This window comes from Topomyia yanbarensis, chromosome 2, assembly GCF_030247195.1.
Source record: "Topomyia yanbarensis strain Yona2022 chromosome 2, ASM3024719v1, whole genome shotgun sequence".
Classification (NCBI taxonomy): Eukaryota; Metazoa; Arthropoda; class Insecta; order Diptera; family Culicidae; genus Topomyia; species Topomyia yanbarensis.
In genome coordinates, this window is record NC_080671.1 from 365378487 (window position 1) to 365395431 (window position 16945).

Consider the following 16945-nt stretch of genomic DNA (forward strand, 5'->3'; position numbering starts at 1 on the left):
ATCCGTGATTAAAATTTGATGGTATAGTGCAGTGCTGTGAGTCAGAATGGCAACCGAGTTACGATCCTTGCGGAAACGGGAACGTCAGCTTTTAAGGTCCTTAGAGGGTGTGCGTCATTTTGTCCAGCATTATGAAGAGGCCAGAGATGGCGGACAAGTCAGCCTGCGAATGCAAGGACTGGAGGAGGTCCACAAGGAATATTTCGCAGTTCGTAGTAAGCTTGAGTTGTTGGTTGAAGACGCTGAATTGACGAAACACGCCGATTCGGATCCAGATGTGAAGCAAGAGGCATTGGAACATCTGGACAATGAGAACGATCGAGTATTGCAGGAGTTTGAGGATCATTTTTATGCGCTTAAAGCATCGATGCTGACATTATTGCCGAATTTCTTACCACCACTACAGTTGGGAGGACATCAATCATCGATTGCTGGAGATGATGGTTCTGGTACGCACCAAGTAGCGACATTTTCGAAGGTAAAGCTGCCTGAAATCCGTCTGCCGTCATTCAGTGGTAAAATTTTTGAGTGGGTAACCTTCCGCGATTCCTTTCAAAGTCTGATTCACAGCAATCCTCAGCTGACTGATATGGATAAGTTTACATATCTGAGGTCGTCGTTGTCTGGTGATGCACTGCAAGAAATCAGTTCAGTAGGATTGTCTGCCGCCAATTATATTGTTGCGTGGGAAATATTGGAGAACCGCTATGAGAACAAAAAACTCATCGTGAAGGCTCACCGAGATGCACTTTTTGCCATTGAAGGGCTCAAAAGGGAGAGCTACGATAAACTCAATCAACTCATTAGCGACTTTGAGAAAAATCTCCAAATGTTGGACAAGATAGGTCAGAACACTTCGGAGTGGACCACCATTCTCGCTTATATGGTGTGTTCCAAGCTCGATTCTGTTACGCTACGCCAGTGGGAAACTCACCACAACTCGAAGGAGGTTCCCACGTATGCAGCCCTTCTCAGTTTTCTCCGCAACCACTGTGATGTTCTCCAATCAGTCGCTCCTGCAAAATCCCAGACCATTGATCATCGTTCTTCTAAATCAACCGTCTGTCACACTGTTGTGAAGACGTCGAACAGATGCACATTATGCAGTGAATCGTGGCATCCTCCTTCCCAGTGTGCTATGTTTCAACGAATGAAGGTTTCGGAGCGCATCGAAGCTGTTGCTAAGCACAGGTTGTGTCGTAACTGTCTGCGTCCTGGACACTATTCAAGTTCCTGCGAGAGAGGGGTCTGTCGTCATTGCCAACAGAAGCACCACTCCATGCTACATGGAGCACCCAAATCCTCCGTTCCACACTCGCAGCCGAAACCTCCGTCTCAAGACACGCAACCGAGACAGTCACAGACTAAGCAACACAATCCGAACCAACACATACACACTAATACTGCCAACTCGCAACGCACAAACAACACACAGCCAACCACAACCACACCCACCACAAGTCAAAATTATGTTGCACTTCCCATCACACCAACACACAACATACTCCTGTCAACCGCTCTCGTGACAATCAAGGACCGTTTTGGCAGAACAACGCTCGCACGAGCCCTGCTAGATTCGTGTTCTCAGCACTGTCTAATGACAGCAAGTTTTGCGAATAAGCTGCAGTTTCATGAATCCCCTACATATTTGTCAGTTCAAGGAATCGGTTCATCTCGATCAGTTTCCACCAAATTGATCAGTGCAGAGATCAGTCCCAGATCCAGGATTATATCATCCTTCATCGCAGAAATGCAGTTCCATGTACTACCGAAATTGACTGTTCTTTTGCCGACGACGAGTTGCAATCCTGCCGAGTGGGATCTTCCAGATTCTACTCTGATAGCCGACCCCGGTTTCCACGAGCCTGGCCCAGTTGATTTGATCATAGGGGCGGAGTATTACATGGACTTGCTGAAGAATGAGCGACAGAGAGCAACACCATCAGGACCGACTCTGCAGAATACGGTGTTTGGGTGGATACTTTCGGGACGCATTCCTAACAGTTCAAGCGGCGGACCATGCTCACTGGTTCACGTATGCTCGACAGCGGAGGTCGAAGAGCAGCTTACTAAATTTTGGGATCTGGAGACTTGTCGTACCACCAGCATTAATTCTGTAGAAGAATCATCCTGCGAACAGTTCTTCGAGCAGACTACAGTGAGAGACGAGAGTGGTAGATTTGTTGTAACACTACCAAAAAAGGAACATGTTATCAGTAAACTGGGAGATTCAAAGGCAACAGCACTTAAGCGGTTCATGGGACTCGAACGGCGATTCGCAGCTAATCCGAACCTGAAGACGGTATATTCTGAATTCATCCACGAATATCTAACTCTCGGGCATATGAAGGAGGTGATCGAGGATATCGACGGAGGCAAGAAGTATTATTTACCGCATCACGCTGTTCTGAAGCCGGACAGCACCACCACGAAACTCCGAGTAGTTTTCGACGCTTCCTGTCGTACATCAACAGGAATTTCATTGAACGACGGCTTGATGGTCGGTCCCGTTGTTCAGGAAGATCTCCTCAGCATCACGCTACGTTTTCGTACGCACCGATTTGCAATTGTTGCCGACATCGCCAAGATGTATCGAATGGTTCGAGTACAGGTAGCGGATCAATCCCTACAGCGAATCTTATGGAGAGATTCTATAGAAGAGCCAATCCGTACGTTCGAGCTAACCACAGTCACGTACGGAACCGCGTCTGCACCGTATCTGGCCACGAAATGTCTGCGAAGTTTGGCGGAAGAAGGAGCAGAAATGCACCCAGAAGCTGCTAAGGTGCTGAAGAAGGATTTCTACGTGGATGATATGCTCTCAGGTGTAGACGACGTGGAGGACGGAAAGAAGCTGATACAGCAGCTGGTCGAGCTGCTGGAGTCAGCTAGGTTTTCACTACGCAAGTGGAATTCTAACAACAGAGAGCTGCTACTAAATGTTCCTGAACACTTAAGAGACGACCGTTCGATTCTGGAGTTAGACTCGTCTAGCTCAACTATCAAGACGCTAGGACTTGTCTGGGAACCCAGTACCGATCGCTTTCGATTCACCACCCCGGTGTGGAACTCTGCTGCTGTTATCACCAAGCGTACAGTGCTATCAGACGTATCGAGATTGTTTGACCCCCTAGGGCTCGTGGGGCCAGTCATCATCCAAGCGAAAATCTTCATCCAAGAATTGTGGAAGCAGGAGTGTTCTTGGGATGAACCGCTGACTGCAGAGTTTTTTTTTTTTATTCATTTCGTTTATTTGATAGGCACAAATGCGTTAGCTTGGCGGTGCCGAATTCTTTTGTTTTTACATTTTGAATATCTTAAAACTAGGAGGTTACAATGTTGAAATATTTTTTTAAAAAAGAGAAAAAATTTACAGCTATCTTAAGACTAGAAAAAAAAATTCTATATATAAAAGAGGGGACAAAAGATTTTTTTTATGAAAAATTTTAAAACAAGGAATTCAATACTAATAGTTTTTTAGGAAATATTTACAGTTATCTTAAAACTAACAATATAGTTTGGTACACAAAAGGGGGAACAAATATTTATGAAAAATTTCACAGATGTTTTAAAACTAGGGATACAATTCTATTTACAAGATGGGGGACAATAGTTTTAACAAAGAGTAGAAATTACAACTATCTTAAAACTAGGAATACGGAATACAAATTTGATTTTTTATCGGATACTTATGCTTGGTCATTTCCAAAATCGGTGTAGAAGTAGTTGTATCAAGGACAGGGGAGAGAAGGCGTAGATGGTGACCGGTAGAGAAGAGCAAAACTTGCAACTTTCGGGCAAACGGGAGATCAGCGAAACAAATTTGCGCCTCAGTCTAGTAGGTCGGATTGGCGGATGGTATTCTTCGGACCCGCGGGGAATCCTTCAAAGGGAATCCTTCGGACCTCGAGTCGCTCTCGCTTCAGATTCCGTAGCGATAAGGGCGACGGCGGTTACATAGTGGCAGTCTGAAGCTTATCGGTTCCACACGGCAAGAGAAAACTTCTAAAAACGAGAAATAAAAAGAGAGGGGCTAAATTGGGATATTTATCGTTTTTATGAAAGTATAAATAAGGGACATATAGGGGAAATCACGATTTGCCAGCATATCTCGGACTGGGACATTGGGTGGTCTACCTCGGGCCCGAAGGGAATCCTTTAACTGAGACCTGGCGTCCAAATACCCGGCGCATACCCAGACAACGTGCTCGATGTCATGATAACCCTCGTCACAAGCGCACAGACTACTCTCCGCAAGCCCAATACGCCGCAAATGTGCATCTAAGGTGTAGTGGTTGGACATAAGTCGGGACATTACACGAATAAAATCCCGACCCACATCCATCCCCCTGAACCAAGGCTTCGTTGATACCTTTGGGATAATCGAATGTAGCCATCGTCCAAGTTCACCATTGCTCCACGAGGTTTGCCAACTGTTGAGTGTCCTCTGACGACAAATACTAAAAAATTCGTTGAAGCAGATTGGTCTTTCGTATATTTCACCATTTAATGCGCCCACCTTTGCTAATGAGTCGGCCTTTTCATTGCCCGGGATAGAACAATGAGAGGGTACCCAAACAAAGGTAATCTGATAAGATTTTTCAGATAACGTACACAAAGACTCCTGTATCTTCCCCAGAAAATACGGGAATTGCTTTTTAGGCTTCACCGCACGAAGAGCCTCGATAGAGCTGAGGCTGTCCGAAATGAGGAAGTAGTGATCTGTGGGCAGAGTGTCGATGATCCCAAGGGTGTACTGAATTGCAGCTAACTCTGCGACGTAAACTGAAGCGGGATCATTGAGCTTGAATGGAACGGTGATAGTATTGTTGAAGATACCGAAGCCAGTGGACCCATCGAGATTTGATCCGTCAGTGTAGAACATTTTGTCACAGTCGACTTCTCGGAATTTATTATAAAATATATTGGGGATCACTTGAGGGCGTATATGGTCCGGGATTCCACGAATCTCTTCCTTCATGGATGTGTCGAAGAATACAGTAGAATCAGAAGTATCTAGGAAACGAACACGGTTGGGAGTATACGTAGAAGGATTAATGCTCTGTGCCATGTAGTCGAAGTACAAGGACATAAATCGGGTTTGAGAATTAAGCTCGACGAGCCTCTCGAAGTTTTCAATCACCAACGGGTTCAGAATGTCGCATCGGATGAGCAATCGATATGAGAGTTCCCAAAATCGATTTTTTAGCGGAAGAACGCCCGCCAGCACTTCGAGACTCATCGTATGGGTCGAATGCATGCAACCCAAGGCAATGCGCAAGCAACGATACTGGATTCTCTCCAGTTTGATGAAGTGTATGTTCGCAGCGGAGCGGAAACAGAAACACCCGTACTCCATCACCGATAATATCGTTGTTTTGTACAACCTGATCAGGTCTCCTGGGTGAGCACCCCACCATGTTCCAGTTATTGTTCGGAGAAAATTGATCCTTTGTTGGCATTTCTGTTTCAGATACCTAATGTGACATCCCCAGGTACCTTTAGAGTCGAACCAGACCCCGAGATATTTAAATGTGAAAACCTGGTTGATCGTTGCACCCATTAATAGAAGCTGGAGTTGCGCCGGCTCACGCTTCCTAGAAAAAACAACCAACTCAGTTTTCTCCGTGGAGAACTCAATACCCAGCTGAAGAGCCCAAGCAGACAAATTGTCCAAGGTATTTTGTAATGGTCCTTGCAAGTCGGCAGCTTTGGGCCCTGTAACAGAGACCACCCCGTCGTCTGCAAGTTGCCTTAGCGTGCATGAATTGGCAAGACAATCGTCAATGTCATTAACGTAAAAATTGTAGAGCAGGGGACTTAGACATGAGCCCTGGGGAAGACCCATGTAGCTAAATCGCGATGTTGTTAAATCGCCATGCGAAAAGTGCATGTGCTTTTCAGACAACAGGTTTAGCAAAAAGTTATTTAGAGTCGGTGAAAGACCATGCTGGTGCAGCTTCTCTGACAGAATGTTGATAGAAACTGAGTCAAAAGCCCCCTTAATATCCAAGAAGACTGATGCCATCTGCTCTTTGTTAGCATAGGCCATTTGGATTTCTGTAGAAAGCAACGCAAGGCAATCGTTCGTCCCTTTGCCTTTGCGGAAGCCAAATTGTGTATCTGACAGTAAGCCATTTGCTTCAACCCAATTGTCGAGGCGAAACAAGATCATTTTCTCGAACAACTTCCGAATACAGGACAGCATTGCAATCGGCCGATACGAGTTGTGGTCGGAGGCTGGTTTTCCTGGTTTTTGAATGGCGATGACCTTCACTTGCCTCCAGTCATGAGGGACAATGTTACCCTCAAGAAACTTGTTAAATAAGTTCAGCAAGCGCCTTTTTGCAGTGTCAGGCAGATTCTTCAGCAAGTTGAATTTGATTCTGTCTAACCCTGGGGCGTTATTGTTGCATGATAAGAGAGCAAGTGAAAACTCCACCATCGAAAACGGTGTTTCGTTCGCGGTATCGGGAGGAGACGCGGCGCGGCACGTTTTCTGTACCGGGACAGAGTCCGGACAGATCTTCTTGGCGAAAGCGAATATCCAACGGTTTGAATATTCCACGCTCTCGTTGGTACTATTACGGTTACGCATACGTCGAGCCGTACCCCAAAGAGTGCTCATCGCTGTTTCTCTCGTTAACCCGTCGACGAACCGGCGCCAATAACTGCGTTTTTTGGCTTTCATTAGACTCTTCATTCGCCTTTCTAACGACGCGTACTGTTGATAGCTAGCGGGTAACCCGTCTTCCCGGAAGGCCTTATATGCAGTGGACTTCTCCGCGTACAGCTCTGAGCACTCTTTATCCCACCACAGGGTGGGAGACCGTCCATGGGTATTCGCGCTGGGTACTGGTTTAGTCTGAGCTTGATTCGCACTGTCGAGAATCAAGCCAGCCAAAAACCTGTACTCTTCCTCCGGAGGAAGTTCTTGAGTGGATTCGATTTTAACGGATATCGCGGTCGCGTAACTCTTCCAATCAATGTTCCGTGTGAGGTCATACGAGACATTGATTGTTTCCGATGGTCTTGAACCGTTAGCAATTGAAATCACGATAGGCAAATGATCGCTACCGTGGGGATCAGGGATCACCTTCCACATGCAATCTAACTGTAGCGATGTCGAGCAAAGCGATAAATCCAACGCGCTTGCGCGTGCTGGTGGTGTAGGAATCCGCGTCATTTCTCCCGTGTTTAAGATGGTCATGTTGAAATTGTCGCAAAGATCTTGGATTAATGTTGATCTATTATCATCATGAAGACAACCCCATACCGTACCGTGCGAGTTAAAGTCTCCCAGAACTAGCCGCGGTGCCGGTAAGGATTCCGTGATATTACAAAGCGTTCGGTGCCCTACCGAGGCTCTAGGAGGAATGTAGATGGAAGCAATGCAAAGGTCTTTACCTTTGATTAAAACTTGACAAGCGACAATTTCAATGCCTGGTGTCGAAGGGAGGTTAATTCGGTTGAAAGAATAGCACTTTTTGATCCCCAAAAGTACTCCTCCATAAGGGTTTTCTCGATCCAGACGGATTATATTAAAGTCGTGGAAGTTGAGATTTATATCAGAAGTTAACCAGGTTTCACATAATGCGAAAGCATCACATTTTAAACTGTTTAGTAAGAATTTGAAGGAATCGATTTTCGGGAGGATACTTCTGCAATTCCACTGTAGAACAGTGATCGAATCGGTGACCTCGTTCGATGACTTAGCCATCGAAGGATACGATCGCTGCAAGGAGGGGCCATTTAGTAGTCAACTGCTTCAAAAATGTTTGCACTATAGGGAGAAAACGTATCAGAAGGCTTTTAAGAGGATCAGTAACATTGAAAGCTGTGAAAATTAAGTCCACTATGTCAGAAAATTTCATTAGTCCGTTACTGGACTGAGTATCTGTTTGAAAAACGGGGACACTTGGGGTTTTTGGTGTCCCTGGAAGTGGTGGGTACTCCTTGTTAGAATTAATATTTCCAAGTCCTGGAGCAAATTGCTTCGGCTTTTGTGCATCACTTCCGTTGGATTTATTGGTTGTAGATGGCGCACTCTGAGTGGACGACACCTTGGCACCCTTACGAGGCAATGTAGGGGAGGCTAGATTTCTCCTCTTCCTGGATTCCCCTGGGTTAACCAATGATGTTCCCTCTTGTGGGTCGTCAGATTCTTGCTCAACGCCAGCCAATAGAGCAAAGGAATTTTCGGAAGGGACAGATGGCGAAGCATTCTTTAGCATTTCTGCATAAGAGTGCCTCGAGCGATCCTTAAGGGAGCGCTTAATTTTATCCCCGCGCTGCTTGTACACCGGGCATGACTTAAGAGCATGCGGAGGGCCCCCGCAGTAAATACACTTCTCAGTTTCTCCACCGCAAGCGTCATCCTCATGCTCTCCCTCGCATTTGCCGCACCGTTTTTTATTGCCACAATAAGTGGCTGTGTGGCCCAGTTGCTTGCAATTGCTGCAGTTCATTACCCGCGGTACAAACAGGCGAACGGGTAAGCGAACCCTATCCAGGAGGACATAGTTGGGAAGAGCAGACCCGGAGAAAGTCACCCGAATCGAGTCTGACGGAGAATAAGTTGTCTTATCATTTTCTGTTTTTGCAGAATACAATTGCTTGCATTCCAGAATCTTCACCTTTTGAAGTGAAGGGTCCTTAAAGCAGCCAACCCCGTACTTCAACAGGTCTTCGCACTTTAGACCCGGTTCGGCGACTATTCCATCGATCTCCACTGCCCTACAAGGCACATACACTCTGAATTGTTTCGTAAAACGCTCGCTGCGAGCAATCTGGTTTGCCTGATCGAGGTCATTTACTATAACGCGTATCTTATTGGCTCGAACACGTGTTATCTGAGCTACGGCCGGGTAGTTAGCAGTCAGCTCCCGTGATATTTCTAGAATATTGGGCGATTTCGTGTTGGGCCGGAAATACACCACCCAGGGTCCATTTGAACTGGCTGGGTATGTTTTAATACGGGGAGGACTGGGGGAATCAGGGGAGGGAGTAATATCGGGTTTATCCGGTAAATCCATGGGAATATCATTCCCATCCAATGTTACTTCGCCCTCGGCCATTTAGGCACGAGGATAGCACGTGGTGTAAACGAGAGATGAAACTTGTATTCAGGGGAAAGGGAAAAGTAGACCGATCGGGGAAAGGGAAACGAAAGAAAGAAAAATAATACTTAGCTTATATAGCGGCGTGTCCGGCAATTCTGGTATTCACTTCACCAGCCTGGGCACCGGCGAACAAAGACTGCCTCAAACAATAGTTGACCTTCACTGACAATATATATTCTTGTTCACTTTATGCACAGCACCAGAAAACGAACTGCTTCGATCGAGAGCTCGGAGAGTTATGGACTGCAGAGTTGCAAGAGTATTGGCACGAATATCGGAGAAACCTCGCCGGTTTGGATAGCCTCTCGGTCCCCCGGTGGGTTGGAAGCATTAGCAGCAGTGCAGAGGTGGAAATTCACGGATTCTGTGACGCATCCGAGCTAGCGTATGGAGCCTGCGTGTACATTAGAACAGTTACAGAGGCTGGGTCCGTAGCTGTGCGGCTGTTGACGTCGAAGTCGCGGGTTGCTCCGCTTGAAAACCTAAAAAAGAAGAAAAAAAGGCAGTCTATACCCCGCTTGGAATTATCGTCAGCGCTTTTGCTTGCTCATTTGTACGAAAAGGTCGTACAGAGTCTCCGCATTTCGGCAAAATCGTTCTTTTGGACGGACTCGATGATCGTTAAGTGCTGGTTATCAACGTCGCCGTCAAGATGGAAGCAGTTCGTCGCAAATCGAGTTTCTGAGATCCAGCACATCACGAAGGACGGCACCTGGAAGCACGTCGCAGGTGTAGAAAATCCAGCAGACATAATCTCCCGTGGGATGACCCCAGCGCAGCTTCAGTACCAACATGCTTGGTTTGACGGACCACACTGGCTGTTATTGGAAGAAGCGTATCGACCTGAGACCAAGGAGATATGGGAAGAAAACATCGAGTCAGCAGATTTGGAGGAAAAGACTACAACGTTGGTTCTCCAGTCAACCTCTCCCAGTGAGATTTTCAAACTACGATCGTCACTGTCGGAGCTAGTTCGTATTACGGCTTACATTCGCCGTTTCCGATTCAACGCTCGAGCAGTCAATCGCAACTGCAGAAAGCACAGTCCTATCACGGCATCAGAGCTCGATGAGGCATTACAAATGCTAGTCCGGCTAGCTCAACAAGAAAGCTTTCCGCAGGAACTTGCCGATTTGTCCAAGCAACCCCACGTGCGAGATTCGTCGCGCATTATTTCACTAAAGCCGATTCTCAAGGAAGGCATACTGTGCGTAGGCGGCCGGTTACGACATGCAGCTGTGTCAACGAATCGCAAGCATCCGTATATTCTTGACCCTCATCACCCGCTGACAAAAATCGTAGTTGTTTACTACCATCGAAAGCTATTCCATGCGGGACAGCAGCTGTTGATTTCGGCTATGCGAGAGCAATTCTGGCCAGTGTACACCAGAAACCTGGTACGGCAGGTAATCCACGAGTGCGTCGCTTGTTTTCGAGTACGACCCAAGGCACAGGATCAGATCATGGCAGATCTTCCACCCGAGAGAGTAACTCCCTATTCACCGTTTCGAAGAGTCGGAGTCGATTACTGTGGACCATTTTCTTTGGTCTATCCGCATCGACGTTGCCAGCCTGTAAAATGTTTTGTCGCAGTTTACGTTTGCCTAGTCACCAAGGCAGTGCACTTGGAGATAGTCGCAGATCTCACCACACAAGCTTTCCTAGCATCGTTGAAGCGATTTACATCTCGACGTGGTAGACCCGATTTGATTATGTGTGACAATGCTAAGAATTTCGTCGGTGCAAAACGGGAGCTGGATGAACTTCGCCGACTGTTTCACAGCCAACAGTTCCAGAACGCTGTCACAAAAGAGGCAGCAGACGACAAAATAGAGTTCCGGTTTATTCCAGCACGCTCACCAAACTTCGGCGGGCTGTGTGAGTCCGCGGTGAAATCCTTCAAGACGCTTTTCAAACGTTCGATCGGCTTGCACACTCTAGTGTATGACGAAATACAAACGGTTTTGGTTCAGATCGAGGCGATTTTGAACTCACGACCACTCACCCCAGTTAGTAACGACCCAGACGACTACGAAGCGCTAACACCGGGACATTTCCTGGTACAGCGACCTCTGACAGCAATTCCAGAACCCGATCTTGAAGCGATACCAGAAAACCGACTCTCGGCTTGGCAAAAAACACAGCGGTTCACGCAGCAGTTGTGGAAGAAATGGTCGACACAGTACTTGTCGAATCTTCACAACAGGACAAAGTGGACACGGCAAAGAGACAACATACGTGTAGGCACTATGGTTGTTCTCAAGGAAGAGAATCTACCTCCGTTAAAATGGCAACTAGCGCGAGTGACGGAGATTCAGCAGGGACCAGATCAAAACGTACGAGTCGTCAAGGTACAGACGAAGGATGGTAGTTATAAACGAGCGATCTCGAAGATTTGCGTGCTACCCATCCGCGATAACTTCATTTCATCAACCGAGGAGAACTAGACTCCTCCAACGGCGGAGGCCAGGAGGCCTCCGCACACCAGTTAAGTTATGCATTTCTTGAACTTTCAAAAAGCTAATTGAATTCTCTTTCTCAGTCATTATACATCCTTGAGCGTCTGGTAGACCCGTCGCTCCGAACGCTTATTCAAGCCGTTCATCTGAGAAAAGGTAACTGTGTTGTTTTCGGTGGTGGTTGTCATGCATGCCTTGTGCATCTGTTCGTGCAAAATGTTCCAGTTCGGTTGACCGTTCAACCACAGCAGCGGCGCTCGACGCCAGCACGTGCTCACGGCCGCGCCACGTTAGAATTAATACTAACTCAAGTATCACGCTTGGTTATTTCGAGGTACGACACCAGCAGAACCATTTCCGAAGGAAGAACTGCGCAATTCTACCTTCCCGCTCTACGCCGAGGTCGTCAACGAGCATGGCCAGCTCGCTTAGGCGGTTTCACCAACGTAGTAGCTTCGCCGCAATCATCGTAGATCAATCTGCCCAGGTCTACCGTCGAGATGTTGTCTTCAATCAGCACGACAGATGGAGTTCATCGTCACCAAGGGGTGACCGCGGAGGCCGTAGGGCCTCCGTTCCAGGGAAGTCATTTCGTTGTATCATTTTACCTTTTAAAAAGCACCCGTTTTTTATCCCAGCATGTATCATCACCATCGAAGATGACATCTGCCAGTCGGCGGCACAGATCCGCTGCACTTTCGAAGACGATTCCAGCCAGCCGGCGGCACAGGTCCGCTGTACCATCGAGGACGACATCAGCCAGTCGGCGGCTTAGTTGCTGAACCAACACAATCGTTTATTCATCCCATCGAGTCTACCAGTCCATCCGTCCATCAGTATCCATGAGAAAAGCTTCAAACGCATCCAACATCGACGATCAACCGTTCCAGTAAAAGGAAATATACACATCTGCGAACAAGCGGTGAAAATGCAAACAGTAGTTCCAGTATAGCAAGATGAGAAGCAACAACACTAATGTCACCGATCGAAAAAACACTAAATCGGCATCCAGAAACAGCACGAAGAAAATCAGCTGATTTACGGTGTCAAGATCATCATTGCAGTTGCAGTATATAACAATCGTAAAAAGTAGGTCACTAGGACTTCATCAGACATAGTATATAACCCGCATCGAAATTGGGACACGGTCAACGTTCCCAGCAGTAGCAGCAAATTATAATATTATATATACAGTAGCAGTAGAAACTTGAAATCAAAACAAACCAGAAAAATTGAATTTGTCTAGCAGTAGTTAGAGTAGGAGGCAATTATATTTGAATCCTTGAGATTCCAAGGCGGCCGGCATATGTTCGAGCGAGAGATTAAATAATAGGGTAGAAAAACTTGATCATCCCCAATATGATCCACACGTCGCGATCAGACCGTTCTCGCTTTCTCCCGTGTAAAGTTTTGGCCTGTTTCACTCCACGAGTGCAGGTAGTAAATGGTCGAGTGCGAATAGGCCTTCTGCTATCGTGCTTGACCCGGCAGCCGGTCAGCCGATCTATGTACTAGACAGATCAGATCAAATAAACCACCGTGACGATAAGATCGTCTTTTTGCTCCGTTAATTATAATTTTTTTTTCGTTCGCGCAATAAAATTAAATTGGTTTCAGTAGTGAAAATTAGTGTCTCAAAGTGTCCGAAGAACCCGGTATTACGCGCGCGCGAACAGACGGGTAAGGGTATGGAAGATGAAAACAGTGTAATTTCTAGTCTTATGGAATGTTAGTCAATGAATCATTCACTTTTTAACGCTCTAAAGTCAACACAAGTAGAAATGGTTAAGTATCGAGTTTACTCCGCTTCTGTAATCTCATATTACAACATCTGAGTGTGGAGATAATTAAACGAGTATAGAGTGCATCATACGTTTTAACAGCCTTGATCCATATTCTTAAACTGATCGGTTATGTTAGCGAATAGCCCACGGAACTCCGTACCACATGTATTCTTGATATTAGAAAATCATTCATGACTCCTGTTCGAGTCAATATACCGAGCTAATGAAAAGTTCAAAACACCCCCACGCTCATGATCCAAAGTCACTCACAGTGTATGGTGCTTTAATAGTGTTTGAAATAGATTCATTGCATGAAAACTGTGGTCCAGAAGATCCCATTTAAAAACCATATGTTGGTGTATTTATGGGATATCGATACTATTTTATGTTTTTTTTGACGTAGGACTACGTCTTTGTTTTCGATATGGGGGTGCACTCTGCAAATTCTACAAAAATGGTATGTAACGAAAAGTGGTCCAATTTTAAACGCATATAATTCAGCCATCTCACGATAAATTTTCAAATTTTTTGCGCAAATCGCCCCGAAATACTTCTAAGAATAGATTCCAATAGATAAACCCAAAGATTTTTGATATTATAGCATTAAAAAATTAAATAATATACAACCTTGTCAAAATATCGCGCATTAACACACAGAAGATAGCGCTTCCCAAGCCCTGTACGACGGTTTGGTGTACCTAGCGGACAACGCTTCTAAGAATGACATCATCATCGACTATTTAAAGAACGGACTTGGTCAGACACACTCAGTTCCCTGTTGAACGGCTGGCGAAGCAGATCGCTGCACTGTGTTTTTACAGCCAGTGTAGCTGAGCTAGAAGTCCGTTACACTGGCTGTAGAGGGACGCTACCCTGTGTCGTCCAACAGGCGACCGCTCCAACTGCTTCTTAAATGCCGCTGTAATGTTGCCAGTAAATTTTTGGTTTAACTAGCACATGTATTTGCTATTTGCGCTTGAAATTAAGTAATGTAGTGGTAGTAATAAGCTTCCCATTTTGGTTTAAACGCAAGGACAGTTTTTAAAACAGGATTTGATTAATTAGTTTAGCTCATCCCAGCAATTTTATCAATTCTGTAATTTAAAAGGAATTTTACGGAACTTGGTGAATTTGGCCCCACTTGCAACTGGTATAATCAACCTGCACAAAGTGTTGCATAACGCAGGGCTGTTTTTGGAACAAAATGTGTTATCATTCAGTCCTTCGCTATGCAAAATCACGATATTATGACAGATGGGCTAAGCGCGGCCGTTCCTTTCAATTGGGAATGGCCGCGTTGAATTTGGTGAAATGCGCTAATAGTGTCGTGGTGGTACTAGTTGTCTCTTTCGCTCTACCCATCATCATCAGCGTTGATTCATTTTGCATTGTGTGCTTGGGTTTGTGACGAATGTGTTGGTAGGTAAAAGGGAGCTTCATTTGAAATAATGCGCTGATCGGCGAACGTGCGCCAAATCATCATTCGCATCTTGATGAATTCATTCGTTCGTGCTTCAATATACCGTTCGCCATAAAAGAACGATTGCTGCTTTTTCGTGTGAGTGTTCATTTGACCGAAGCTGGCAGTTGGGCAGCTATCACTCCTCGTGTTGCCGACGCGATCACAGTCGTTGTAAACAACCAACAAACTTCATTCATCTTGTGCTAGCGTTCGTATTCCCTTGACCACAAAGAGGTGTGATGAATTGCAATAGCATTCGAACGAAAATTTCGTTTGACATTTTGCTGCCATAGGTTTCGGCGATTGTGAAAAATAGCCGTGGATCTATACGGCATATTTTGCAATTCAATTCATGTAAATATGAGTGAGATAGTATCAAGGAGTTCAACTTATTTGTGTTGCAATTCCGAATTTATGATTTTAATAACCTTCACAACCGATTTTCATCATACAATACTACTTCAAGGTGAATCTTCTGACATACCATTTTAATAGACATGCTTTATGTTGGTGCAATGCATTAATGCTGCACTATCGAGTACGGTAGGTACTGTTTCTCGAATATATAAATCCTCTGCATCTTACTGCACGAATGACAAACTTGGTATTAAGACTCTTCTAATTATAGCTTATTGTGGTTGTTCATATATATTCACAGGTTTGAAGGGGGCGAGTGGCCAAGTGTGTAATAAACAAACAAATATAATAAAGTAGCGGCAGCGATAATATTATTGAAAATATTAGCTGGGTTACGTATATAATGTAAAAAATCCACCGATAAAAATTACATTAATGATGACGTATTTGGTGTAATAAATTCTTCTGCACATGCGGTCTAACCACAAACGTTATTGAACTTTTCCTGTAACTGAATATTTGTCTTAAAATGCTTCTAACTCGATCAGTAAAAATTTTATTATCATACCGTTCGTCCCATTAGACACATAAGTCAATTTTAGACTGAATAATATTTTCCTATCTTTCAGCAGAAGGATTCAAGTAAGCATTTAGAACTAAAGTTGTGGAGATGATTAAGAGATTATAGACAACAAGAACAGTTTAATAAATTACAGTAAAAGTATTGTTTAAATATGGACAATTGCATAATTCCATTAACTGGAAGCTACGAGTGGATTATTCATCGGAAAATTTCACACTTTCTAATATTTCCTGGGATAAACTGAGAGTATTTATTTTTGATTTTTAATCGGGTTTTTCCAACACATTTTTATCACGTGGAAAAAAGTTTTAATTTATCGAAATTGTTTACTAAATATTTTACTTTATGCTAGGATAGGACTCGACAGCTCAGTCCCTGATGTTGAACATATCTCGAACCAGCTCATAATTGGATAAAATAGTCGTACATTGTGCCTCGATAGTACGTATACCTACCATCAACTTTTTTTTCGTTTGATTTTGTAAACTTCAACAAAATAGGACAAATTTTATGAAACTTCTATGGGTTTCTCCATACTTTAGAGAAGTTGTGTGCTACTTAGAGTAGTTCTGCAAAGTCCAGCAAAGTGCTTTAAACTTTGAGTAAGTCACAATTACATCGTGGAAATCTAACAAGTATAAAAAATTCTGCAAGCTTTAAGGACGCCCTACAAGTTTCAGGAAAGTCTAAATTTTGGAGGATTGCTAACTTACAAGGAGATCCTTAAAATTTCAGATAATTTGTACGACACTGAGGTTAGCTATTAGGCCATTGCAAAAAATTTTTTTCTTGCATTCTCGAAGGCCCCGAAGGACAATTCTAGACCCCCGCCCACATCGCTTGAAATTTTTTGAAATTGTTGGTATGGGAAAATATGGAGGAAAAATACATTAAATGCTATAACTTTTGAAGCAGCAATCAGAAAATTACAATTTATACCTCTTTTGAAAGGAAATAATCTTAGTATTTGAACGGAGATATTTTTGTTTCTAGCAAAATACGGGAAAGTGGGGTACTGGGTCATTTTGGCCCCAGAATCCCATATTTTTAATGATTTTTCTGCTCCGTGACGCAAATCATACATATTTTGTAGTTTTTTCTAATGTGAGAAAATCTCAGAAATCAAACGGAACCCTATTGACCTTAGTCCGAATACGAGAAGTTGGGGTTAAATGGCT

General features: G+C 44.5%; 1 protein-coding gene across 1 annotated transcript; it reads left to right on the forward strand.

The window, feature by feature from the left end:
- The first annotated feature begins 46 nt into the window (after window positions 1-46).
- LOC131680728 (uncharacterized) lies at window positions 47-11569 on the forward strand. Its single transcript, XM_058961436.1, has 2 exons — window positions 47-3092; window positions 9372-11569. Exons 1-2 carry the CDS (start codon window positions 47-49, stop codon window positions 11567-11569), a joined length of 5244 nt encoding a protein of 1747 aa, XP_058817419.1.
- The last annotated feature ends 5376 nt before the right edge of the window (window positions 11570-16945 follow it).

Excerpts from the sequence above, each read along its gene's own strand:
- LOC131680728 (XM_058961436.1), top strand. The coding sequence starts at position 47 with ATGGCAACCGAGTTACGATCCTTGCGGAAACGGGAACGTCAGCTTTTA. Across the intron at positions 3,093-9,371 it reads TGCTGCTGTTATCACCAAGC|AGTTGCAAGAGTATTGGCAC; the intron begins GTACAGTGCTAT and ends TATGGACTGCAG.